Source organism: Anser anser, assembly GCF_964211835.1.
Source record: "Anser anser genome assembly, chromosome: 13".
NCBI lineage: Eukaryota > Metazoa > Chordata > Aves > Anseriformes > Anatidae > Anser > Anser anser.
Window position 1 is genome coordinate 14966454 of NC_139734.1, and position 26973 is coordinate 14993426.

At 39.5% G+C, this 26973-nt stretch overlaps 1 protein-coding gene across 2 annotated transcripts in view; it reads left to right on the forward strand.

Annotated features, from left to right (window-relative positions):
* Positions 1-206: 206 nt before the first annotated feature.
* Positions 207-26973, forward strand: part of STK26 (serine/threonine kinase 26) — a gene marked incomplete at its 3' end in the record, with an annotated part of 32045 nt that continues 5278 nt past the window's right edge. The window contains exons 1-6 of one of the 2 annotated variants that reach the window (XM_083796922.1): positions 207-533; positions 644-765; positions 16556-16786; positions 23045-23101; positions 24801-24909; positions 24998-25155. In XM_083796922.1, coding sequence (XP_083653048.1) covers positions 724-765; positions 16556-16786; positions 23045-23101; positions 24801-24909; positions 24998-25155 — 597 coding nt within the window. In that variant the 5' untranslated portion in view covers positions 207-533; positions 644-723. The remainder of the gene's footprint in view (positions 534-643; positions 766-16555; positions 16787-23044; positions 23102-24800; positions 24910-24997; positions 25156-26973) is intronic. The other variant, XM_083796923.1, reaches the window with a different exon arrangement.

The following is a 26973-nucleotide window of genomic DNA, read 5'->3' on the forward strand; positions in this document are numbered from 1 at the left end:
GGGCACCGTGACAGCGCCTGAGGGGTCCAGGCCGGTGTGACAGCGTGTCCGGGGGCCCAGGGCAGTGCGACAGAGCCCGAGGGGCCCAGGGCACAGCGCGACGTCGCGGGCGGCCTCGTCGGCGTGACAGCGGGGCTGAGGGGCCCCGCCGCAGCCCGGCCGCCACTCCCTGCCCGCCCGGCCCGGGGCGGCGGCAGAGGCGGGGGCAGCTGACGCCGGGGCCCGTGCGGCGGCGGCGGCGGCGGCTCCGCCCCGCGAGGCCGGAGCCGAGACGGAAGAAGCCGCCGCCGCACAGCAGCCGCCACCTCCTGCCGGAGCCCGACATGGCGCTCTGAGCCCAGCCCCGGCCGCGCCGAGAGCCGCCACCCCGCGCGCCTCTCCGGGGGGCTCCGAGCAGCCGCCCCCGCGCCGGCACCGGGAAGCGGGGCATGGGCAGGGCCGCTGCTAGGAGCCCGGCAGGCATGGGAGGAGAGCGGCGCTAGGGTCGCCGTCCCGCCCGCCTCGCAGCTCGGCCCCAGCCCCGCGGCCGCGAGGTGAGTCGGCGGCGGGCGGGCGGGGGCGCCGGGCAGGGCGGGCCGCGCGGGGAGGGAAGGAGGGAGCACGGCCCGCGCTGAAGCCGCTCCCCGCCGCTTTGTCCTTCCAGGCCCCGCCGCCGCCGCCGCCCAGGAGCAGGGAGGCCGAGAGAGGGGAGCAGCCGGCGGCGCCCGGCCGCCGCAGCCCGCCATGGCCCACTCGCCCGTGGCGGTGCAAGTGCCCGGCATGCAGGTGAGCTCCGCGCAGCGCCGGCCCCAAAATGGAGGCGCCGAGCCCCGGGCTCGGCCCCGGCTCCGGAAGCGGCGCTCGCGGCCCCGCCGGGCGGAGGCCGCCGCTGGGGCGCCGGGTGCGGGGGACCGCGGGCGGGCGAAGCGGGGTGGGCGAAGCGGCCTGGCCGCGGAAAGGCCGCGCTCGGCCTAGCGAGGAGCGGGGGAAGGCGGCGGGCCGGAGCCCTGGCCCCGCGGGAAGGGGTGCCGCGAGGTAACGGGAGGCCGGGGTGGTGGCGGGGGGGGGGGCCGCGCCTCGGCGGGCCGCTTGGGGGAGGGAGCGCTGCGGCGGCCGCGTCCCGGCAGCCGGCCCCTGGCGGGCGAAGGGTTTCTCTCCCTCCCCCCTTTGTTCAGGCATCCAGGAGCACGTAAGAGCTTCTAAAACTGATTAAAGGCGCAATGAAGTTAGCCGCGGGGCGCGCGGGTGCGCTGTAAATGACATATCGGCCTCGCTGGCAGGCGTACCTCCCGCAGGACTTCCCCAGCGACGTGCACTTGGCGCTGGGCCTGTAGCGCAGAGTCTCAGGGGACCTTGCGCTCGGTGGAAAGGGGAGGGCCGGTGTTCACGCAGCGTAGCGGCCACCTTGCTGTTGGGAGCCATCACCTGTGAGAAACTTCCACCTCTCTGTGGCTGGGAATGAGGCTTTGTGTCATTTATGTGTTTGTGGCACTTGGCTTTAGAAAAAAAAACGAGCTAGTATATAGCTGATTTTTCGCAGGAAGGTGGGAGAACCTCGGAGTCTTCATTCTTACTCTGCTGGACGATCTAATACAAGTTTGGTCAGAGATCTTTATCAAGCAAAGAGAAGCTAAGCTCATTTCAGCGTTGGCTTTTGCTTGTCAAAGACTGGCAGCCCAGTCAGCGTTTTCAGCTTTCTCTCAACTTGTTAGGATAGTCATGCCTGTATAACAGCCAAGTTTTTTTTTTTTTAATTTTTTGTTGTTGTTCCAGTAACACAGAAGCCTTTATGATACATCTCTATATATGTGAGATGTACAGTTAATAATTTAGGAGGTTTCAGAACAGATATTTAAAACTTCTTTTGGTCAAGTATCTTCCATGTTTTTAGAAAGTGTAGAATTGAGATATAAAGAGTATTTATGTATTAATTTATGTCGGTTACAATACCAAGGTTTGCTTTAATTTTTTTGATTTCAAATAGCTTGCAGGCCTTTTAAAATCAGTTAAATTTTGGTCATCTGCTGACTTTTTGTTTACATAATAGGGCATAAACTACACTCAGCCTCCCTGTTCTATTGATATGTCAAGGTTACTGTTGGGTTGGTACATCCTCAACAATGGGAAGCTAAAGAAACTTTGTGATAAAAATTTACGAGCTTTAGCCTGAGCTTCTTTATTTATATACTCTGCCTTTGTTAGTATTTTCATATTTGGGAGACTTGTATTTCAAAATCCAAGTTTGTCAATTCTTTATTTTTGTATTTGCTTAATGTATTGCTGTCCAGTTTCCCGTAGCTGCTCTGTCATCACAAAAGGACCTTGAAATTATTTAAGGTCCTGTTTTCCATTGTTAAACAAATAAACTTTATGTAATACTGCACTTAGTTCCACGAGTGTTTTTAGCTTAACCCAAGTTTCTTAACCTATATCTGTAGGTTTAAAGCAAAACCTTTTTTTTAACTGTTAGGTATGTACAGCTGCATAGAATTAAGAAATCTTTATCAAGGTGACTTTTTTTAATGAAAACTATTATACAAGTTCTGACAGTCTTAAAGTAAAAAAGGGATAGGCTTTGGTGCAAAATTACTCTGTTTGCTGCTCTTAAAGAAGAGTAGTTTATGGGGGAAAACAAAGAAGCTCTGGAAGAGGGTGGTAGTCTGAAGTATAAGGACTGTTGTTTTTTTTTTAACTTATTTGAAGTATTCAGTCAGGATCATCTAAGGGATTATAAAAGCATCCCTGCTTCTGCTCAACATTAAAATGAATGCATGGTGACTGAAGAAGGAATAAATAGGTTCATCTGTGATGGAAGAAGATCTAATAGCTGTCTTAAAACTAGCACTGTGTGAAAGTGCATGTGATGTCAAACCCCTTATTTTGTAGTCTGTGTTGAGGGAAATAACTTATTGAATATAACAGCTGGAAACTGGATTTGCCAGAGAATGTGTTATAGGTGCGAACCCTTCGATTTTATGGTAATCCTATGATTTACATCCTATTTCATTATTTAAAAAACAAAACAAAACTCAGACTGGTGATAAACTGTCAGACTCTTCTTTTTGGAGTTTTACAGAAACTCTTTTGACTGTTTTAAGATCTTTCATCTAATAAAGTGTCAGACTCCCTTTAAAAAAAATAAATACAGAAAATTACTGAAGGTCACATAGGGTTATTCTGGTGAAGTTGGTGTCTGACTTTGAGTGCCATGAGAACAGTGGAAGGCCCAGAGGTAGTATTGTCTGTTGCCCTTATGAGTAGTTACAGAATCATTTGTTTATATAGTGGTGGCATTCAGCTTATCCTGTCTTGTGTCCCTAACAAAACCAAGTATTATACCTAACAATTCATGCCTGCGCAAACAACTTCCTAAAGATGTTTTTCTCCCCCCCTCAGCTTTTTGGAAAGGCTCCATTTGGACCACTTGTATGATGTTAACTTAACCCAGCTATCAAACTTCTAAGACTGTTTAATATAGTCAAAGTGCTTAGTGAATGTACAAAATGAGTGCTTTGAAGCTGAGCGTGATAGTCCAGGTTATGGCATTTTATACAGAATGCAAGATTAAAAGGAAAAACAAGGCTGATGGATCTATGTGAGCACAACTAATGTGCCCTGATTACACAAGGTATGCTTTGCTATGAAAGTCAGGTTGGAGTTCTTATTCAGTGATGCCATTGTAAGTTGGTTCCTCTTTCTAATGAGATAAAATACTCAAAATATTTTTTAGGCTGAAATACTTTGAAATCTCACAGTAAAGTGAGCATCTCGTTGACTGGCAGTATCTTGGAGGAATCCAATTGAACTGATACAGAGCACTTTTGGACATGGCATGCAAGACGGATGAGATATTAAAGCTGAGCCTACCTATGTATTTCTACCAACCCGGGGATTATACTGAAAATGACAGTGTTGCTGGAGTGAGGGTGTTGGGTCCCTTATTGGTAGCCATACGCTTTGGCATTTCTCCTTTCCAGCTGACAGGATGCATAGTTCAAAGGATTGTTTGTTTCAAATGATCAGAAAGTTTAAAGTATGTCAGTCACTTCAGATTGATGTATCTTCTGAAGAGCTTATGTTATTGACAGCATCTTATAAATTACTCGAAAACTTCCAGCCTCTCTTGTAAGCTTACAAATAAGTGACGGTTAACCTTTTTAAGGTGGACAGTGAGGAAACTTTGCTATTAGCATCCTGAATTTCCAAACTAGTTCGTAGACTTCAACAATGGAACTTCACTCAAGTAATACCTTCTTCTTTTAGTTGTTACAGTTTTTTTTATGTATAAACGTTTCCTATTCTAACTTGTTCTGTAAAATAAGTCTGAAATACTCATTCATTAACTCATGGAAATGTTGATTCTTTGCTCTCTTCTTCCTGTCAGTATGCACGTCTCTGGAACTTGCTTTGGGGCTTTGTTATCTCTGTGTCTATGCTATGCTATCCTTCTAAACACTTTCCTTTTTTTCTAATGGCTTCATCTCCTGATGCTGCGTGGCAGTAGTCTTCAGGGCAGCCAGCAAGGTTATTTAGACCTGATCTGCTTTCCTTGGCATCCAGGTTATCTTGCAATAAGGAACCTACCTTCCTCTAAAAGCAGAGCAGCTAGAAACATGTGACCTGTCAGCCAGTGTACTCTGATTCATAGTTGAAGGATTGCTTGATTAAATGCAAACTCGGATGTACAGGTGAGCTTTGCTCTCTGTGCTGCCAGTGAACAGACTGACTGTAAGGTGCTGCTCGCTGAACAACCTGAGCTTGGCAGCTGGAGATTCTATCCCTACGGGATGCTCGGAGGCAGATCAGTTACAATCTAGTTATTGGATGGATATAGGAAGATGACAGGAGTAGTAGTGTTTAGATTTGGAAGTGGTAGACTTCATAGACTGAGGGGGAAGAAAAAATACATTTTCTCTTAAACTGGTTCATTTGTAGAAACAGACTCTTTATGCGCAGTGCCTAAAGATAAGCGCTGGAGGTGTGTCAGATTGCTAGTAAACCTTATTTATTATGGTTACAAGGGTGAGACTTAAGCTAAGAGCAAGTAATTTGTTACTGTCAGGTACTTACGTGTTTAGAGGGTGTGCATTAGAGGAACTTAAACCTTTGAAAAAAGATCCGTTCAAGGATCTGTTAATATATTACTGTCCACAGATCTGAATTGGCACCCAGATAGTTCCACAGTGAGTTTGAAAAGGCTTTACACTTAGAAATGTGACTTACCTAGAGGAAAGTGGAAAGTCTAGTGCTTGCAGGTCACCGGAAAACTTATACAGTGCCTAGAAAACTGGTATTCCTTGTGATTGATCTCGAATGGACTCTGATAAATACCTTGGTGCTATTTCAGTTCCTTGATTTGTGCTTTGACCCACAGTGCAGTCAGACTGCAGGAAGATAGTATTTAAGACTTGTGGAGAGCATGCCTCTTTGCTACTTGTAGTAGATTCGCATAAAAGTATTTGTGGAATTCAGCACTGCAGTTGTTCTTTTCCTGGTTGTACTTGATGTACAAGCTGTATTGAATGTAACAGTCTGCTAACTCTGGTCGGGCTTCATTAGCTGAGCTTGGTCCTTCTGTCTCGTGCACTGTGATAAGTTATTCTGATGACAAAGAAAAGTAGGGCTCAGTCATACTCGTACTGTCGTAGTGTTATCAAAGGAGGATAGAGTGAGCTTTGGAAAGTGTTTGCTGCATGGAAGTTATATTAGGTATAACCAACTGGAATTCAGCAGATGCTTATATCAGTCAGGAGAAAAAAATCCTCAGCAGTCTTTTCCTGTTATTTTTTTGGTGCAGATTTTACAGTTTTATACACTTGTTAAGTGCACTGACCTGGAATTCAGCAAATCTGCTGAAGCTGCAGAGAATACATAAACTCAACTCTTCTCACCTTAATTGCTTTGCTCTTCTGCACCATCTGATGCTATCAGTTTTGAGCAGAGGGTAATTCAACTTAAAAATATATAATTCTTATTTTATTCGGTAGTGGTTATTCTATTGAATTTCCCATTGGAAAGATTCATATGGGCTGTTTTTTGAACTCCAACAGCTTACTGTTATGGTTTTGCAAGTCCTGATGAAAGGTTGTTTTTTCTTCCTTTTCTCAAGAAGGAGAAAATACATTCGTAGCTCAGTGCTGTATTGCACTTCGTTTAAAAAAATAAATCTCATTTAGATGTTTATTTTGAGGGGAGGATTCTTTCTTTATATCATAAAACATCCTGAGTTGGAAGGGACCAACGAAGATCATCGAGTCCAACTCCTGGCTCCGCGCAGGACCACCACAAAACCAAACCCTGCGTCTGAGAGCGTTGTCCAAGCGCTCCTTGAACTTTGGCAGGCTCGGTGCCATTCCCACTTCCCCAGGGAACGCCTGACCACCCTCTCCGTGAAGATGCATGGTTACTTCATGGCATGCTGTTGAGATTATATGGCTACTTGTGCCACTGCAGTAATGTTTGGAACGTGAGACCTGTGAAACATCTTAGTAAGGATGGGCAAGCTAATTATCCTCAGTTTTCATTGGTTTTAGTGCCCTGAAAATGCGGTTTTCGATCTTCTCCAAAAGTGAAAGGATGAATTTTAAACCTGTTAGTGGTTGCATCACTCATTTACTCTTTGGTGATTAACTTCAGATTTAAGAAAGGGTCACCAACTGTGAAAAGTGATAAGAGGCTATCATTTGTTTTTCTTTTTTCCAGCCTTAGGAACTGAGTTTGATAATTGCCAGGCATTCGGAGTTCAGGGGTGGGTTTTGGGGGAGGATGGGGTGGGGGATAAACAGTACAAGATTGGTTGTGAAACAAATAATTTTCTTGCACGCTGTAATTAGTGGCTACATGTATGCTCTCTTTGCAGAAATAAAGAGCAGATGAGGTGAGCTACTGCTGCAAGTCCTGCTATTTCTTTCTAACTTAAAATTGCTGAAAATCAAATCCGTTCCTGATACTGTCTCACCAGGTTTCTTGGTGTTTTTAAACTCTGTTTAGAGAACTGTCATTTGTTCTTCAAACTTTCGGCAGTTCTTCTAGAATAAGTCTGTTCTGCTGATTAGGTGAGGATCACCGAGCACGCTCAGTTCTGAAGGAGACTTAAATTTCATGAGACGGAGGCCCATCTAGTGATAGTCACTGAAAACTATTCTCCCGGAGGGATTGCTACCTAAATAAATAGGGCGAAAGAACCTCCATCAGAGAAGCTAAGCTATTAATAAAGGGTCTGACAAGGTAACAGTAGCTTGCTGGTCTTGTTCTTTATCATATGTTGTGCATGTGGTTTTGCAGAGAGATGCTATATACTGTGTGTGTGATTAGGTCCGTAGCTCAGGAAGGAGTTTCAGCTTAGATCTTTCTTGATTGCAGTTCTTTAAAGCTTTATTCGTAGTTGGGTGTTAGAAGTGTGAAGCAAAGTTTGTCTTACTAAAGTCTGGATTTGAGTGGTCTTGGTTGAGGCAGTGTATCTGGAGAAGCTTCATGGCGTGTTGTAGCTCAGATCTGCATGAATTCTGTATGCTCTCTTGAATGAGGAATGTTATCTGCAGGTTTAACTCTTGAGCTATGGGTATCTGAGAGCCCAGGGTGGCTTCCCCGTTTTCGTGACCAGAAGTCAAAAACCATCTGCTCAGTTCAATGTTAGTATTCCCTCCCTCCTCATCTTCTGCAGGCGTTTCATTCAACTGGATACTGTTAGGTCCTGAATATTGGAATAATGTTTACTGGGGGGCTGTCAGAGGCTATATGCTTGCTAGATGTCAAGTTGTATTTCAGTGTAGGCTTCAGCTTCAGGAGCTGAACACAGAGTAAATAATAAAAAATCAAAACCAAAAATACTGCGTACCTCAGAATGACTAATGTTATTGTGAAGTGCCTGAATGTAAAGTGCCGAGCGAAAAAGGTTGAATTTCCACTGATGTAAATTGACTTAAAAGCGTATAGAGAAACTGGGAGGGGAGGAGGGCGAGATGATGGATGTAAGTGCATTGCCACTGTTGGCAGAGACTTCTGCTGGCTGGACCTGCCCCCCGGCAGAGGTTGGGTGTGGTGGGGCAGACTGGCAGGGAGATCATTGCCATTGATCTCTCACCTAGGAAGGTGTTATCTGGCAACCGGTCACAACAAGAACATTTTTACATTCCTGCTCAGCTTTATTCCAGCATAGTTGGCAAGAAGAATCTTTTTTTTTTTTTTTTTTTGGGGGGGGGGGGGTGTTTCTCTTCCTCCCCTCCACCTCCCTTTTATGTAACAAGATGCTTTGCCATTGCTATGAATGAGCTGCAGAGTAATTGGAAAAAGGAGTTTCCTGAAATGGCCAGGTTGGTTCTGGTAGGGTAGGTTTTTCACTTCCTTTGTAGCTCATTTTGGGGTTGTCTTTTTTATTTTTTTTCTCCCCTTCTCCATTGTGTGTGTCAAGGGAAACCAGCTGATGTGAGCTTTTTGGATTTCAGTAAAGCTTTTGACACAGTTTCCCATAGGATTCTACTGGACAAAACATCCAGCATGCAGCTAAACAAAGCCATCATACGGTGGGTGAGCAATTGGCTGACGGGCAGGGCTCAAAGGGTTGTGGTAAATGGGCACCTGTGTGGTGTCAGGAGTTGGACCCGATGATCCTTGTGGGTCCCTTCCAACTCGGGATATTCCATGATTCTGTGTGTCTGGTAGCTTCAGGTCCAGTGTGAGAGCAGACCACAGCTTTTGGGCCAGTGGTCACGTAGCCTTGGAGAGAGGACAGGAATCTAGGAATCCAGTAGACTGGTGTATTATTTGTCCTTTCTCAAAACGGTCCCCTCCAAAACTAATGGAATAGTGTGATATCCTTGAACTGTGGGTTCCCATTTGGGGTTATTGCAGGCAGTGGTTATTCCCAGAGAGCTATCAGTAGTAAATGAAGTTGTGGCCTGCTCTTTCCCCCATATCATGTTTTCGAGCCATCTCTCTTTTTACAGCCAATGTTTTTCTGCCATGTTTTAATGTTGTTTAGCCAAAAAGTAAGTAGTGACTGCTTCACTAGAGATATTTAACAAGGATATGTGCAGTAAACTTGGTCTTGTTGCTGCTTTCTAGTTTAGGAACTAGCATGTTAAAAAGGTGGAGTTTATTTTTGTTCTATCTGGATTATTGTATGAGTTTAGCCTTACTTAAAATCAGTGTTATCAGGTTCCAACTTGCACAGGAGTCCTAAAATGGCTTCTAAGAGCAGTAAGAGGCCTTTGAAATTTATGTAGCAGGTGCCATCTTGTATCTTGTTGCAGGTACTAAACCTCTAAATATTGGGAAAATAGCCCAAATGCAGAAACAATATAATTTATTGCTGGTAGAGTGCTGACGTAGTTGTTCCTTTAAATGGGTGTGGCAAAAATTGAAAAAATTGTTTATGTACTGATAAGCAGGCTGCTAGCTGAAAGGAAAGGCATAGTGCTAAAAGCAGACTGCAGCCCATAAATGGCTATTTTTCCGTGTTCCTGTTAGACGTGGCTTTTGTAATCTCTCTGCATATTGGGTATTTCAAAGCAGTTTGTAAAATTAGGAGAATACAAATACTCTTCAGCAACGAGAAGCTGTAGTAGTCTTCTGACTTGTAATTCAGATGTACAGGCAGTTCACTGAGGTGGGTTAATTACCCATTCAACAGTCATTTGTCCTGCGCTGTTCAACAAAGGAGATTAAATTTGTTTTGAAAGATCAGCTTGTTGAACTCCACAATAAATGCAGAATGGAATTTGAACATTTTGGGATACAGGAATCTGTTGAATTCTGACTGACTTCTGTCTCCATCAAAGCACACCCATCCGTCTTAGCTATGGAGTGCTGTCACTTGAGGCTTTTTTCTTTTCTAAATCACAGTAAGGATCTAGTCACGTAATTTGTGGCTTTCCTCCCCTTTACATTCCTCTGACTTGCTAGGCCATGCTCACTGATGAAAGCAGACTGAAGGATATGAAGCAGTATGCAGAGGTTTGAGGACTTTTTATTTAAATATTTTACAATACTGGATAGTTAAAATGTATCTGTAAGGATTTTCAGTTACAGAAAAGCTCAGTGGCATGAGGACTTTCTTTTTGTCTTTTTCCACTATGCAGAATACTCAACATAAACAATTGGTGTAATTTTTTAATTGCCGGTGTCAAAGAGCTAATCTTTGGAAAAACGTGTTGTAATTCTTGCTTTTGGCTTATTTATCCTATTCCTTAAGCTTCTTGTGCTGTGTTACCAAAGTGGAAGAATAGCTAAGAACAGAGGAAGTGAGTTTGTTTGTTTCCACTTTCAGTGCAGTGTGCAATTGACAGCATGCGTCTGCCATGGGTCAGAGGTGGTTGGAGGATGAAGGTGATTCCTTCCTTAAAAATCTGAGAATGGGCGAGAATGAAAGCAAATTTTAAAATTTGATAGTGATAAGAATTTTTAAGCAGCTGGCCGTATAGCTAACGTGATGAAAACAAAGCCATATGGGTTTTTCTTTGCTTGCTTTTTAAAGAATATTGTTTTATAATAACATTCCCAGGTTTTTACTAAAAATGGGAATGAGTCTTGGCCTTGTCAGATAAGGGAGATGCTTTGTAAAGGGTGTAACAAGTCAGGTCCCATCTAAGGAGAGTTGAGCTCAGATCTAGTTTTTATTACCTGTGGTACAGAAAAGTTAGTGTAAAGGTTTGATGCTTTATATAATGAAATTATTTTGTTGTCAAAAGCACTTTTTCCTTCAGCAATTATATCAGTTATGGTAAATATAATAGTATCTATTATCTTGATGATTGGGTCTGAGAAAGGACTGTGGGGTAACATCAGAGTTCAGGTCCATGCAAAAGTCAGTGAGAAGCCAGAGTATGTACAAGATGGAGGAAAAAACATGGCTACAGGTTCCGCCCTTGTATTGAATGTCTGCAGGTTAATTTTTTTCTGACTCTTTGTAAGTGATAATGGATTTGCACCTGTGCTTTTATTGACTTCAAGGTATTTTAATAATATATATATATATATATACAAGCATATGGCACTGTGTGTATGAGTAACTTTAATTGTAATAGGATTTTAAAGGAAAATGGAAGGGGTGGAGGGGGGAGGAACTCTAGGAAGTAAAAAACTCTCTCTACCTGTGGTGGCTTTATTGTAAAGAAGTAGAATATTCCCTGTGCAGATAAAATACAGAAACTTATCTCTCTATATATATCCACATATATGTTAGAATATGCATAGTGTACAGTTAATTTCATATCTGAAACTGCGTGTAGATAATGTATGGAAAGAAATTCAGTCAAGATATTTTTACTATATCTATTGAGTAAAACATTATTCTAAAGTTGTCCTGTACCCTGTTAGTTTCACCATGCCTATTCCCCTCTTAATTTCATTTTTATTTGGAATTTGAATAGAATAAAAAATGTAGAGGTAACTTTTTCTCTGAGAATAAATATCTATGAGTGGACTGATAGCCTATGATTTCAATGTGCTTGACCCAGACGAAGTGTTTTGTAAGAGCCTGATAAATGCTGAGACTAGATTAAGTGACTTAATTTTTAATCTGGTTTTCTTTTTACTGACTTCCAAGTGTCTTTTCATTGTATTTCAGGTATGAATTCTTAAGACAATAAGTGGTATCTTGGAGATTTTACAGATAACAGTAATTATCAAGCCTAGCTTAATTTTATTGTCAGCAATAACTCAGGTATTGGGAATTCAGAGAAATCCTAGTGCAGTATCTGCGAGCTTCAGCAAAGTTGGCACATGTTCTTGATCTGGCATTTTAATGCTAACATGGCTGTGGGGCTGCCCAGCAAATTAATTACAGGGATGTTTTTTGTTTGGTTTGCTTTTAATGTTTTGCCATAACGTAATCTTTCCTGGAAGCTTTCTTTAAGATGACTCTTTTCCTTAAAGTTTGCCTTTGACTTGTACCTGACTAAAGGTCAGGCCTTTATTGTAGCAATTGTTTGAAATGTCTTTTAAACACATGGCTAATCTGATGACTTCCAAAGATACCACTATATGTTAGGGTGTCATTGAAGCAGATACGTGAAAAATATGACAGTAGATACTCAAGTCTTCTTTCTCTTAGAAAATCTGAGCTAATTATATTTTTATAAATGATCTTTTAACTGTGTATTTCTGCAATGTTTCACCATGTAGGTGAACTATTCTGTATTATTCCTACAATTTTAAGAGAACTTCCATTCCAAATAAAGCCTGGGAGATGCTTGAAAAATCCATCTAATGTAACACCATTTATGGGTGAGGTTTTAGAAATACTGTTAAGACAACAGTCTTTATGTTCTCACGCGGATGGACTACATAGGAATCTAATGTGACTGTTAAATTATTTGCTTTGGGAGACCTGGAAGATGCTGGTTTTGATTTAGTTAGATGCAAGGCATTAACTCAGTTTCTGTCTGAGATACTTGGAAGCTTCTCTTTTTTCATCCAGTTGTACTCAGTACCCGTTAATGAACTACATTAATGAACCTTCTTACAGGAAGACCCAATTCAGGGCTTACAGGCTGGACTGGGTGACCTCTTGAGGTCGCTTCCAAGACAAAATGTGGTATGATCCCGTGACTCCATGTGTGTAGATGCATATGTGTATGAACTCAGACAGTAATGGCACTTATTTGGATACGAGGACGGCAGAGATTTTGCTAAACACTAGCGCAAGCAGTGTAGTTGTGCTGCACTGGTGAAATGGTGGACTTCCGAAGCTATGCAGAGGGCTTGTATCGTCATGCTTGTGCTGGTACTATTGTTACTCATGCTGGATAGATTGAAGTTGGCATGTATATATGCCTGTGCTTGTCATATTTGTTGCTGCTTTTGTCTGTGGTAGCAGATTTAGGGAGTAGAAGAGCCATAAATTCTCTTCCTGACCTGTCCACTTACAGGTGTTATCTTACCAGAGGTGATGGTGGAGTTCACACACTGCCTATTGATACCACCTGCTCTTCAGCAGATATGGCTCTCCGTAGGAACCTATTAAAAAAAAAAAAAAGTGCTGTTATTCATGCTGGCAACTTGCAAGGCTTCTAATCCTTTTTGCTATTCAATGAAGTATCTGTGAAAGAATATAGAGTAACAGTTTTGGTCAGGAGTATTAATAGCGTTACATTTCAATTTCTACCATATTAGAAGCTTAGCTGGCATCTCTACTGCAAAATTTCAGTGATTTATATTGGGGGTGTATATACACACACTTTTATTTACATAAATCTCCACCCTTCTCTGTACTAGGAGGAAGAGAATAGGCATTGCTGCATCTTTTAATTTTGCCTTTGATTAGAAAGTAGTAGTCTTTAGTTTTTGTTTGTTTTTATCAGATGTAAAGAAATACTCGTGTAGAACAACCTTAAAGACAAGGTAATTAAAGAAAGGTAAAAGCAAATGTGTTTCAAGATGCAGTCTTTGTTCTAAGCCTGTGTTTTAAGTAATGTAAGGGTTCTTAGTTTGAAGCCTTTCCAAAAGAAAGTATCTCAACATTAGCCATAGTTGTTCAGAAATACTTGTTTTCGTCCTGGAGCATCCTACAGATGCTTGTCAGCCTCGGAAGCTGTAACAGAAGCTGTAAAGCTGACTTGGCTTGTGGTAAAGGGATTTGCTCAGAATAAAGATTCAGCTTCTCCCTTTAGTAATTCCGCACTATTTGTTCAGCTCTGGGCTGCCTTTGTTCCACCCCTCTCTCCCCTGGGTGTACACAGTTCTGTGGTGCCATCTTTTGCCTATACTCCAGCACTCCCACGTGATGGCGTTAGGAATTGCCGGAAGTTAAAATAGCTTTTAAAGCTGTGATTCACCTGGAGTAGCTTGGGGGAATTGTGAGGCCTGTCTCGTTTTGTTGATGACCAACCGTTAATTGGTTGTATAAGGCTGAGTGGTGTGCATTTCCAATGAGGATCCCAGAGGGATCTTCTACTTAAGGTTTCTCCCCAAGCAAAATCCAAGAGCAGCTCTTTGAGTTCATCAAATGCTTGTAAAGGTTAGGTCAGCTGCCTGTGTGTGGGATTAGGTCCCTTTTGTTTTACCTATATGGAAGGGTTCAGCAGGTTTTCTATCCAATCCAACTGCACTAATTAACTGGAATGGGTATCCCAGGCTCTTAAGCATCTCAAAGTGAAGCTGGTATTTCTGAAGATGACTGTTTCGGGGTTAATGGAAAGTTTTGCCAGTCCTCTCTCTTCACTCTTTCTGGGGGATTTTTGTTTATGTCAACAGAGAACTATTGGTTAATCATTCTTATCCCAACTGGGGTCGTAGTTCAGAAACACATTAGTTTGCTAGCTGAGTAACAGTTCTGCAGCTTAACTAGCAGCAGGAGAAGGCTGGGTGGCAGTTGCTGCTGCTTTTGCCATACTTGTCCCCAAAATATTTTTTGAAACAGCTCTAAAAATGAACTTTGAATTCAGATTATTTTTATAGTCTTAATAATAAAATGCCATACACTACTGCATCAACTCCTGCCATCAATGTGACTGTCTCTGGGTAATTTGAAGATTTACCGTTCTTTCATCTAACTAAAAACTTTCCAAGCATCTGAGGAAAGCCTACAGTCATTTTCTTTCCTTTTATAATAATATTATCTCATATTGCAGGTCACAATAGTACTGATCTTTTTTCCCACTTGCTTTGATTATGTATTTGCTTATCTTTCAAGTCCTTCAGATCTATCAACAGATGAAAATACACATTTTTTGCTTAATTATTTCTCTGAAGGTGTGTTTTGTGTTGTTGTTGTTTTGTGGTGTTTTAATGGAGCAAAGTAGTAAAGGGCTCTTTGTAGACAAAGGAGAAATTCCTTATTCTTTTTGCTTTAATGTGCTACCCAGGAACAATGTGTCCTGTGTATTTGCAAAATCTAAAATCTAGCTACACAGATCAGCATGAACCTGCCGTACGACTTCATGTTCCATCCTCTCGTGATAGCACAAATGACAGCTTGGTATATATGAGCAGTGAATTGATTCTGCTGAAAATAAACCTGATAAATCATATGGTTAAATCCTTGGTAATCTGTTCGGATTCATCTCACCATATTGTGGAATAAATTCTGGTCTTGATAGAAGGAACGGAACAATAATAAGGGGCCAGTAAGGAAATGAGATTAGTTCAGTCCAAAAGGAAAAAAAAATAGCAATGTTTTTGTTTTCCTGGTAAAGGTTTTGCATCTGTTTGCAAAAGGATTGATGTGAAGATGTTTTCTGGAGTTTCATGTTGGTATTGGAGTATTTTGTTATGCAAGGTAATCTGTGCACTGGCTTAAATATCCGCTTTTGCTAGATAGGTTCTTTCATGACAGCTCACTTGTTCTGAGCAGTGAGCAAGAAGCTTAGGGGTATGAGAAAGATCTCAAATTATCTTGGTTTTATATTTTCAAAAGCTGATTTTTGAATCAGAGGGCTTTTCGGCAAAGTCATCTCGTTTGAGGCTTGATCTGTGCAATGAATTGCCCAGGTCTGACAGCATTAGCAAATGAACAGTAGCAAAGTTGCGGTGAAGTGTTAGGGGTCATCTTTCTCAAAATCCTGTTGTATTTTTCAGTAGACGGTAATATATTTAACTTGCTTACTCTGCAAGGCATAGGCTGTTGTGTTCACATGTCTCTTTTACCTCTTCAAAACACCTTTCTGAAAACTTTCTGTGTTCTGAAGTTTTATGTACTTAAACCGTGGGTCAAATTGTCCATGTCCTTCCTAAGTCACTGCTGTGGCTTTTGGGTAAGCAAGGTTCTCTCAGCAGTTGTGTTATGCTTTGTCTTGAAAGAAAAATGAGAATTTGCTGGGTGTTTGTTTGTTTTTCCTCCTGTCTACTTGAACGAAGCTGAGAAGTCTTAAATCTTTATATGATATCACTCTTTGCTGATGTTAGAGCAGTTAACCTCCAGGGACTAGATCAGATGTCCTCAGCAGTGCTTTGCTGTCTGGTGCTCTGCTCCCCCTTCTAAGGCATGCTTGGGTGCTATCAGCAAGTTCAGATCAGTGCTTCAGTTTCACTTCAGCATTCTTATTCCTTCAAACTTCTCTCGATCCCTTTTGCTCAACTACCTGTCAGCACTTTCAGCTAACCTGAACATGTGCAACCTTACCAGAAGCCCAGTGTGCTTGTTGGAGGCTGCTGGTGAACACTGGTATTGCGGTCCTCTCACAACTAACCCTATACTGTGTTGTTTGGTGTAGTGCTTTGTCTGCCCCAGGCTGTTGGCCAGGTAGGAAGCCCAGCCTTTTTTGCCTGAGTAATGATGTTTGTGCTTCTGTGCCAGTAATTGCGTTCCCCAGTCTTCTGAGTTATGCACGGGTAGGATTAATATTAAGGATGGCTCTGTTCCTTCCTTTTAAAGTGTTATGTGGGGAAATGAAATGAGATTTGTACCTGACTCTCTCCTTGGTGAGACTCGTGTACCTTTAATATAATTGTGTAATGTATATTCTGTAACTAACAGCTGAATTAGAAGTTAGTGTATGGGAAACAAATTTATCTGGTATGATCCTTCTAATAATAAATCTGGATGATGTGCTTTTTGGGAAGTAATAAGGGCTAATAAATTGGAAGTTAATTAAGATAACTCATATCTTTTTTTCCTCCTTTTTCTTTCTTTTTCCAGAACCATAGAGCAGACCCGGAAGAGCTATTCACAAAACTGGAACGCATTGGGAAAGGCTCCTTTGGTGAAGTCTTTAAAGGAATTGATAATCGGACGCAGCAAGTGGTTGCTATAAAAATCATAGACCTCGAGGAAGCAGAAGATGAAATAGAAGATATACAGCAAGAGATAACTGTTTTAAGTCAGTGTGATAGTCCTTATGTAACGAAATACTATGGATCATATTTAAAGGTAGTGTATAGTATTGCACAGATATTTGCTGGCAGTATGTCACCCAGTTTTGAATGCTGCTAGGAAAAAAAATCTGAATTTGAGGATATGTTGTCACGCCAACTTTACTTTTTTAGGTTTTTTTTTGTTTTTCTTTGAACAGTTCTTTTCACTTTGTTTTTGCTTCTTTTGCTGCATATTCTTTGAGGCTAGAATTTGCATAAAATGGCTACTGTCCTGCGAATAGGGGATTGCCATTGCTATTGCTTTTGGACCATAGTTTTCTTTCTTCCCCTACAATCTCTAGAACAATTTTGTGGCCTTTCTGGGGAAGGAAAAATACATTCATAGCTATACTAACAAAAACCTTTCTCTGATATGGAAAGAAATCATGCACCTTGTAGAGATACCTTTGTGTTTATGAAATATAGTAGGCCTGAGACAGTAGAACTGACATCAGCGTTATGTAACCACTTTGTAAAATGTTATATTTGTAAAAATTTTTTTAAAAAATCTACAACATAAACAAAAAAAAAAAAAACACCCCAACCCTACAGAAATCCAAAACGTTGAGAGTCTTTTCAACTTCTGAAACTGTCCAGGTGTAATCATCTAAAATATCCCTTAAAGTATCTGCAGTGCATATGCTTTAGGTGACTTTTTAAAACTAAAACCATTCTAAAAAAGCTAAAAGCATTACCTGTAGTTGGTATTTAAAATGATTGGGGTGGGGTTTGTTTTTTGAGGCTTAAGGTATACTGTTTTTGATGTTATTCCAAAGATATCTCTAAGTTGTGTCACACTTGTGAGTGATACTATAGAATTATTTGCAGAATCTATATAATAGTGTTCTCTGAGTTAGGTCCTAAATGTTATCCTCCTGGTTGTTCATCATTTTTACTTTGAGTTATAAAACCCAAATGTTTGCCCTGAAGTACAAACGTGTCAAGGTATGTCTTGGAAGTGTTTTTGCTTGGAATTAGTTCAGAATTAGACAGGGATTTCAACAGTTGTAAATGGAGAAATGAAACCTTGACTTGGTTAGTGGGGGGGAGGAGACATTGTTTGAGGGGTAGTGGGTGGAGGAAGCTTCGTAAGCCATGAGTTGAACAGGGAAAGAAAACTGTCGTTTTATTATTACAGTAACATAGGTGCTAAAAGGGTATTCCAAATCTAAATAGGTACCTGTACTTAACGATAGTGTCTTTGCCATTCTTATGCAAGTCTTCTTTTTTTTCCCCCTTTTCTCAAATACATATATGTAGCTATTTTTTCAGTGCTATAAAACTTTCAACTCTTGGTTAGGGCTTTTTACTCTTTAAAAATTCCTGGCAAATACGGGCGTATATTAATGCTTCGTTACTTTCCTCACCACTGTTTGAGTTCTTTCCATTTCTGTTCTAGATGGATAAATTCTGAAAGATTAATGCTGATCTTCTGCTTACTTTTCGCACTTCTAATATTTTTGGGGAAGGAAAGCTTGTGTGAAGTTTAGGGAGGTGTTTGTGGAATTTTGGTTACTCTTCCATTCCTTTAAGATATTCATTTAAAAAAAAAAAAGTCCACAGGAATGTTTTTCATCCCAGACTAGCATGGTAGGTAATTCTATTGCTTGCTGTTCCCTGCTTAAGTAGTATCTTGGCTCCAAATTTTTCTTAGGTTAGATTTATTCTTGGTTGCTAATACTAGAGCTTTCAACTTGAGATTCCTCAGTGGAAAGAGTATATTAGCTTTGCTATAAATGTGCAAAGAATCTTTTATGCTGACTTTAATTTTGGTAATAACATGTATTTTGAGAGTAGTATCTGTCTACTTTTTAGAATTTAATTGCTATAACTTTTAACTTTCTGTTAACTATTATTCTGAGAATGGCTGTCAGCCTAAGTATTCAACTCTGTAGTATTTAATTCTGGATTTAATTTCTACATACACTGTAGACTTCTGTTGGAAACAAGTATGTGCAATTTTGTTCCAAATGACTTTATAATTAAAGGTTAAAGAACATTGAGGCTAAATTCTGAAAATTAAGATGTTATTTCTTAGAAAGCAAAGTCCTAGGCTATTGAGAGTAATAGCAGTTTGCTATGGATATGACTGGTACCACGATCACATTCAAAGCAGTCAAATAGGTTTGTTGGTGAATAGTTAGTTATATATAACTAAATCAGTGAAAATTACTCTTAGAAATACTTCAAGGTAGTGGCTAGAAGAGTATTAGTATACACTAAATAGAAGACATTTCAAAATGTAAAAGATGGTACTCTTCTTCTGTTCGCATCTTTTATTTGCCAGAAAACAAATGGGTTGAGCTTGATTGACCTCTTCTAGATAATGCTTATGGAATATAAATAGTTTACTGAAATACAATAATTATATGTGTAGCTTTCTCTGAAGCTCTAGGAATGGTGTTAGAAATGTTTTTGCAGTTTTGCACTGCTTAAAGAGACTTTTCCTGTGTGTACCAAAGCAAACCATCAGTGCGGATGGTCAAATTGCTTTCAGTGCTTATTAATATATTTTAGTTGAATAATCCTGATCACTTTTAAAATACTGTTTGCAAGTTGCTGTTAATGAAGCCTACACGATTTGATGGGTTTTACTTTGAAGAAACTACACTTGAAACCATGTCTTGACTTCAGATTTTTCTTGTCTGTTCATCCAATTGAACTGTAACTGAACATCTTCTGTTGTAACTTATTCTCGTTCGTTGACTGATTTTTAAGTAAACTTTGAACAAGCGGATGATTATTGTCATCAAGGTTTAGTCAGTCTCAACTTTTCTTCTGTAAGATACCATAGCTGATAACTGAATGTTATTTATGATTAAAACTTGAAGTTAGAGATGTTAACTGTGAGGGTTTTCTAATGGCAAGCTTTTCAGATGAGTGATTTTTGTTTTGTATGGTCTATTTTAAGTATTCTGTAGCTTTACAGTTGTAGTTTCCTACAGTTCCTGATGCAGAAGCAGCTTTGTGACTGACAGGAATGGACTGACCCAGTCTTGGGCCTTGGGACTTGCCAGCAACATGCAGGCTCTTCCAGATGCTCCTCCAGCTAAAGCAGAAACTGGAAGTGGGGAGGAAAGTGTGTCTTTATCTTGATTACTTGACTTAACTAATTTGTAACTTAGTCAGCTCAGCAGATGCCATTAAGATACTCTAATGCTCTGCAGCCTAGCTGCTCTTTAGCTACAATGTTTACATCTGACTTTTAAATGTGGTTTTAAAAATATGGACAGTCCCTGAATATTTTTACCTAACAATGTGAGTTTATTTATCTGTTATTAGATACTTCAAAAAACTTATCATTGATAAAAGATAGTAAGGCTTACCTTTTTTAGAGCTTCTTGAGATAAAGCTGATGCCAGTTTTCCATTATTGTGATGCAAAAAAGGTGCAAAAAAAAACAAACCTACCCCACAAAACAAAAGACACATCTTTGTAATTTGGGACACCTGTATATCTTGAATTTTGGAGTTCAAGTGGGAGTTTCCCACTGATTTAATTTTAGAGTTTTGCTATTGTTACTATTTTTTTCTTAGTTTTTCTTTGGTGTCTGGCAAGATCACTAGTATTTTCTAAACATTGGTGGGTGAAGTACAAGTATATAGTCAAAGAATGCACCACAGTAAACACTCGTGTAGGTAGGAAAAGCTTTCACCTTTTGTATAATGCCTTTCACAAGTGTGTGTAGTATTGTGCAAGCGTACAGCTGTATTAATGGAACTTCTGTAGGTAAGATAACTGAAATCCTGATGTATCTGTTTGTAGATGTTCATGTCTGTGGTAGGTAAAGGTCTAAATTCCTCTTGTCATCCAGTGTTGCATTTAACATCATACCTCAGTAAATGAAACAGGTTATGTTAAGTACCCTTCAAAGTGATAAAACATAGCAATGTAGCAGTGTAAGATAAGTGAGACTGCTAAAGTGAGTATCTTCTTCAACTCTATGGCTTGCCAAAATGTTGGTATTACTACCTTATGGAAAAAAAAAATTAAAGTTATTAAAGGTTACTCCACTTCTCATATGTTTTGGTTATGCCAAATAGTGAAGCTTAATAAAATACTTGTACTGTCTTTTTTGCTTGATCCAATAGAGAGCAATCTTCTCTTGATGACTGAAATACCATGATTGTTTTCTGTATTTCTGCTATGTAGCCTTTGGAGTAGGGAATTAAGTATCTGTCCTTGTAACTAGCATAGCTGCCTAGAATTGTTCTTTTCTTTTGCAATTAAACAAACCTGAAGTTACTTAGTTCTTTGGATTTCAGTATGGAAAACTCATACTAGCATCCAGAGACTTCCATCAAAACTGTACAGAAGCTAGTGCAGCAAAGTTTTGAGTCCATCTAAAGATATTGTTTGTTCTACATTGTCTATTTATACTTGGTCGACCCAAAATAGCTAGGAAAAAGGTTGTACATGCTTGGCTAGAAAATATCCACACCCGGTTAGGCTGGATAGTAGCAGTTTCTTTGAAACATTATTTCAGGAACACAGTACTTATTCATTTTCACCTTACGGTGTTTTCAACTAATAGTCAGACCCTCCAAACATGTCTGGTAACCACAATGTTTGCCTTAAACTGGAGTTCCTTGCAGGTCTTCTCAACTGACAAAGTAGGGCTTTATAAAAACTGCTAAAATTAGCCAGCCCTTCCCTGCTGATCTCATAATATTGGAATAGACTCTCATAAATGGCGTGTTTCTTAAATTCAGTATAAATCTAACAGAGTACACTTTGTTAACATAATTGGATGTGTTACTTTCAGAAACTGCACCTTTATTTGCTTGTTGTATCCTTTAGATTTCTGTCACTAGTCAGGAAACGGTAGGACAGAATACAACCTAGCAAGAGGCTTTAAAAAGTACTCCAGCTATAAGCTTGTGTTCTGCTATAAGGAACTAGTGCTAGTAAATATTTGCTGCTTAAACACTGTGCGTGGTACTTCATCGTTTCTGCTCTATTTTAGTATTTTTTAATAGTTGTGGTATTGATTTCAACGAAATGTTTTTACTCCCAGAATCCTTAAAGTAGTAGCCCGTAGGTTAATATCTGTGTTTCTGCTTCTGAGGGGACTGTGGCAAGTAGCAGATCCCAGTTTTGATTTATACTATCTGTAGATCTTGTAACAAATCTCTCAATTTTTTGTTTACATGAATCAGCTGCTTCTTGCAATTGCATACTAAGGATGAACTCAGCACCTATAAAATCGTTAGAAGAATGTCAAATCTAGTACTGTAGCTGAGACATCTCAACAAAGAAAGTACAGCAGCTCACAGAAGCGAAGATTCAAATAGTACATAGTGAAGGAATACGTGAACTTTGCAGTGTTACTAGGAATTCAAAAACAAACTATAAGTTAGGTTCCTTCAGTCATACCTTTTATCTAATTATATTGTTCTTATCAACTTTTTTTAGTGGTTGATTTAGAATGTCTGGTCTAAAAACCTAGGAAATAATGAATGTGTTTGTAGGCTTCCAGGTCTAACAGTGCAGTTTCTCCTGGTTTCTCCTGGTGCTTACAGTGCTGCTTACTATCTCAAAATTGGAGCTGCCTATCTGATAGCAGGCATGTTTCATGATAGATGCAAGAGCTGTGAATTTTCATTTATTTATTGTTTCCCACAACTTAAGTTGGAACTTGTAGACATGCAAGATATGCACTTGCACAATTAACGTGGATGGAGGGACAGCTAGCATCTATGTCCACTTAGTCTTTAAATGTCTGTTGTCTGAAGAGAGGTTTGTGTTCTCGCACTTGCCCAAAAGCAGCTCTAAGTTCTGTATATTTTCCTCAGATGAGAAATGTGGTGATGTTACAAGTTTTTTGTTAAAATGTTATTCTGTGCAGCAAATATCTGGAAGTAATAATTTCAGTGCAAAGATAGATTGTAGTTCTTGCAAAAGACTTAAATTAAAACTCTGGCTTTAAACCTAAACTCCCACCAAAATCTTATTTTTTTCCTCCCGAGTTCCGTTTCTTTAGGTGGAATTGTTTTAGATCAGCTTAGAGGAAAGTGATTTGGGGGGAGGAGGAGGGTGGTGATGTGTATCACTTCTGGTGTTGTTTTTGTTCTTATATGGAAGTCAAACTTTAATTGATATGTAGGCATCTTGCACAGGAGCTATGTGATCATTCTGCAGGAAGTAATTAGATGCATCTTAATGATTAATGGGTTTCTATATTTGTATTCTCCTAACAGTGTACTGGTAGTCCATCGAAGGACTTTTTTTATGGCACCCTTGGACTTCTAACAGCCCATGCATTCTTTTACAGGGCACAAAACTATGGATAATAATGGAATACTTGGGTGGAGGGTCAGCTTTGGATCTTGTAAGTATATAATATTTGCATTATAAGTATGAGCAAAAACTACTTAATTGTGTTTTCATATCACTTAATGAAATCAAGTCCCTGGAGGCTGTTAATGTTGCATCACTGCTACATTATAGTGCTCCAAAATTGTTGATTTGCATGGTAGTTCTGTTACATGTCGGTGTTAATTTTTTTGTTTGTTTGTTTTACTGTTTTTGTCTAAGCATTAGGAAACTCTTGTTCTCAGTCAAATGGAACGCAGATTGTGGTGTTTTTCTTTTTTAGTATGAGAAGTACTGTTTGCCCCATAGAGGGGGTAGGAGGGTGGGTGACTTGTCTTGGGTGGGGAGTTTTTGTTGGTGGTGGTGGTGTCCAATCCCCCCCAATCAGGGTATTCATTACAGTTGCATACAAAATGTTTCCTTTAGGATCAGGTCTGAGGAATTAATGCTATGTGTGCCTACAGAGTATAATTAATTTTAACTGGTTAGAAGGTGTTATTTTTTCCATTTTCTGTTAAACATGAAAGTACCTTTTGTTTAAGATTGTGTAGCATTCATGAAGGATGTAGCTTAGACAGAACAAGCTCACAGTCCACTTCATGTGGATGTGGTTTCCCCATACTTTCAGTACTGCTCCGCCTCAACTGTAAAGCTTCAAGACCCACCCTTTCCTGCAAGATAATGTAACTCAGTCTTTGTGTGGTTCTGAAGGGAAAAATATCATGTCTTCAGTAGTACAATATGGTGTTAATTATATTTTTGTTACCAGTTCTCCTTTCTGCAAAGGTTTAAGTCTGTGCTTAACTTCACAGATCTATTTAAACTTTATGGAATTACATCACATCAGCTCAAGTCTAGGAATGCAAAAGCATAGTAATTATGTATAGCGTATAGTACTTTGTAGCTTTGGAACTTAGTCTTTTTGAGAGATAGACTGAGATAATAACTCTTTAACATTTTCACATAATTTATAGTCTTTCGTGGATTGTCAGGAAATAATGAAGTAGGTTTTTTTAGTAGTGTTCGGTGGTTTCACTTGTTCTTTAGAAGGATAAAACCTTAATTTTTGGCTTATTTCACTTTGCTTCAATTTTTTGTAATGTTACAGTTTTCTCTTTCACTACAGTTTTGTGTGGGTTTTTTGATTCTTGTTTTTGTAGTAGAATCTCACACCTTAATACTTCTGTTTTATTTACATAGCTTTCCAATGTGCAAAACTTCCCCCATACAAGCAGCTTTATAGTAGTGCATTGTGTTGTTGTTGCAAAGGCAAGCATGGAATCAAAAATATTGGAACAAGGAAAAAACTATCGTTAACTTTAAAAACAGCATTCAATAGACATTTATTCTGAAATAAACTCTTTCTTCATACACATTTTAAAATGCAAAATTCAGTCTACTGTGTTTGATAGAAAACTAAAACTTCTAGGAAGTTCTAGCTTTTCATGTGTGTTGCATGCTGAGGGGACTGTACTATACATAAAAGAAAAGTAGCAGCACTTTGCATGTATTATCAGTAGAGGAGATGTGAAGATGATCGTTCTAATGGCACCTATTTCTGATAGAATATTGAGTTACTTATTCAATTCTTCGTTTTATGAATTCTTTTAGCTCTTTACATTAAAAATGTTTCAAGTTAATATTTAATTAAATCAATAACAAGGCAGAAATTAGATACAAGAATAAAACTATTTTACTGTGTCTTTTCTCTAAAGCTGCGTGCTGGCCCATTTGATGAGTTCCAGATCGCTACCATGCTAAAGGAAATCTTGAAAGGTCTTGACTACCTACATTCAGAGAAAAAAATTCACAGGGATATAAAAGGTGCATTTAAAATGTAACTTTGTTAAAGCCCTTAAAAATCATGGGAGCAGCATTCTAAATTAGATGTTTTATTATTTCCATTTGGCAGCTGCCAATGTCTTGTTATCAGAGCAAGGTGATGTTAAGCTTGCTGATTTTGGAGTTGCTGGGCAGCTGACAGACACGCAAATTAAGAGGAATACCTTTGTTGGAACTCCATTTTGGATGGCCCCTGAAGTTATTCAGCAGTCAGCGTATGATTCAAAAGTAAGTATGAGAGTAGAATATCTTTTCTTCGTATCTGCAGATCTAACAGAAAGCACTTTGGTTTTTTGTCTTTCTAGCTTTATCAATACTGAAAAAAGTTTATTTCAAATTACGGGATTTTAAGTAACAAAAGAACAATTAAACTGTTATTACAGTAATTGGATGTCACTGTACTCCCATGCAAGATCCATGAAAACTCAGCAAGTAAACTTGATGCTTTCATGTTAGCATTACTAGAGAAACTCCCTGGATACTTTGTGTTGTGGGTTTATTTTTGTTTAATTTAAATTCAGTGTTTCCCATTTTATTCAAGCAGTAATAAAGCTTTCAAATCAGAATACTACCAGAATTTATCACCTTATTTTAAACCTGAGATCAGGACTGAAATTTTACTCTTTTCTCACTCTTTTATATGACATGAATCCTACCATTTGAACTAATTTCTTAAGATGCAGGTATTTAAGTTAGTCTCTAGGCTTCCTCTTACTGTCAAAGGAGAAGGAATTGAATGGGTTGCCTGTCTTTCCATTATTTACAGAAGGGTGACTTGTGTGAGACCAAGTTTAGCTTTAGTATTCATCTGTGTTTTGTCAGTAAACATTGCACTCTTAATACGTGATTGCATTTCTACAACTTGCTGTCAGGTATTTCTGTGTAATTCTGAAGATTTCAACTAATTGCAGATGAATTAGAAGGGAGAGTTTCTCAATGTGAACACACAGTAGAAAAGCAGACACTATACCCCTACCATGTTTTCTGTGGGTTTGGAGCTGCTGCTAAAAATCACTATAAGGAAGGAACAATCCCCTTTACTCCTGTGTCTATACCCACAAAAAGGTCTAGAGCATGTGGTTAGTGAAATGGCATTATATTTTGGTGCTGGCACTGGATTTTCTACACTGTTTGTTTAGATACATCCTCAAGTAGGAACAAGAAATCTAAAAGTCTTGGTAGTGCAAAGTAACTTTCATACTGTTTTTCTCAAATAGTAAGCATTTAGCCATACTTGTAATGTGCAGTTTTACTTAACATAAAAGCCTTTTGAGTATCTGAGATGTACTAAAAATCCACAGATTTTTCCCAGAATCATTCAAGTTTGAAGAAATTTTGTACATATCAGGGGTTCTTGCTGATAATAAGGAGCATATACATTCACTTGTAATTTTCATGTGTAGAGTTCCAGTGGTACAACTGTAATACTCTTTCTAGGGCTTTTTGGGAAAGTACTCTAGCTTGTTTTAAAAATGCAAGTTGTCCTGTCCAAGTGAAAATAATTCCTCTTCTGTTTGCCCTGTGTGTAAATCAGCTGCACCACCCCTTCATTTACATTCTGCCAGCAACCTAATCTCCTGCTTTCCGTATCTCCTCACTATTGTTGCGAGAGCAATGCCCTTTCTTCTTTCTTTCTTAGCCAGAAGTCTAGTGGGAAAGTATGAAAGAGGCAAGCCTTCGGGTAGGACAGATGAAAAGGTTTTGGACAGGATACACTGATTTCTAGTCTAATACTGAAAAGCATTTTGGCATCTGGACTGAATTTTAACTTTTCTCTGTTCCCTTCTTCAGAACAGTAGAAAATGAAATAAATTAATACACTTTTTATAGTAACAGACTTACAAGCCCCATCTCTTTCAAAATGTTTTATTCCAGTTACGAGCTAGCTTATTTCTTCAATATTAAATTACAGATATTTTAGTTCTTCTTATGAATAGGAAAGGAGTATTGGAGTGATGCAACTTGTAACCCTTCTTTACTATATGGGCAGCTTTGGGTTATGACTAATTTGCCAAGTGTAGTCAATCATTCCCATTTTTAATGAGA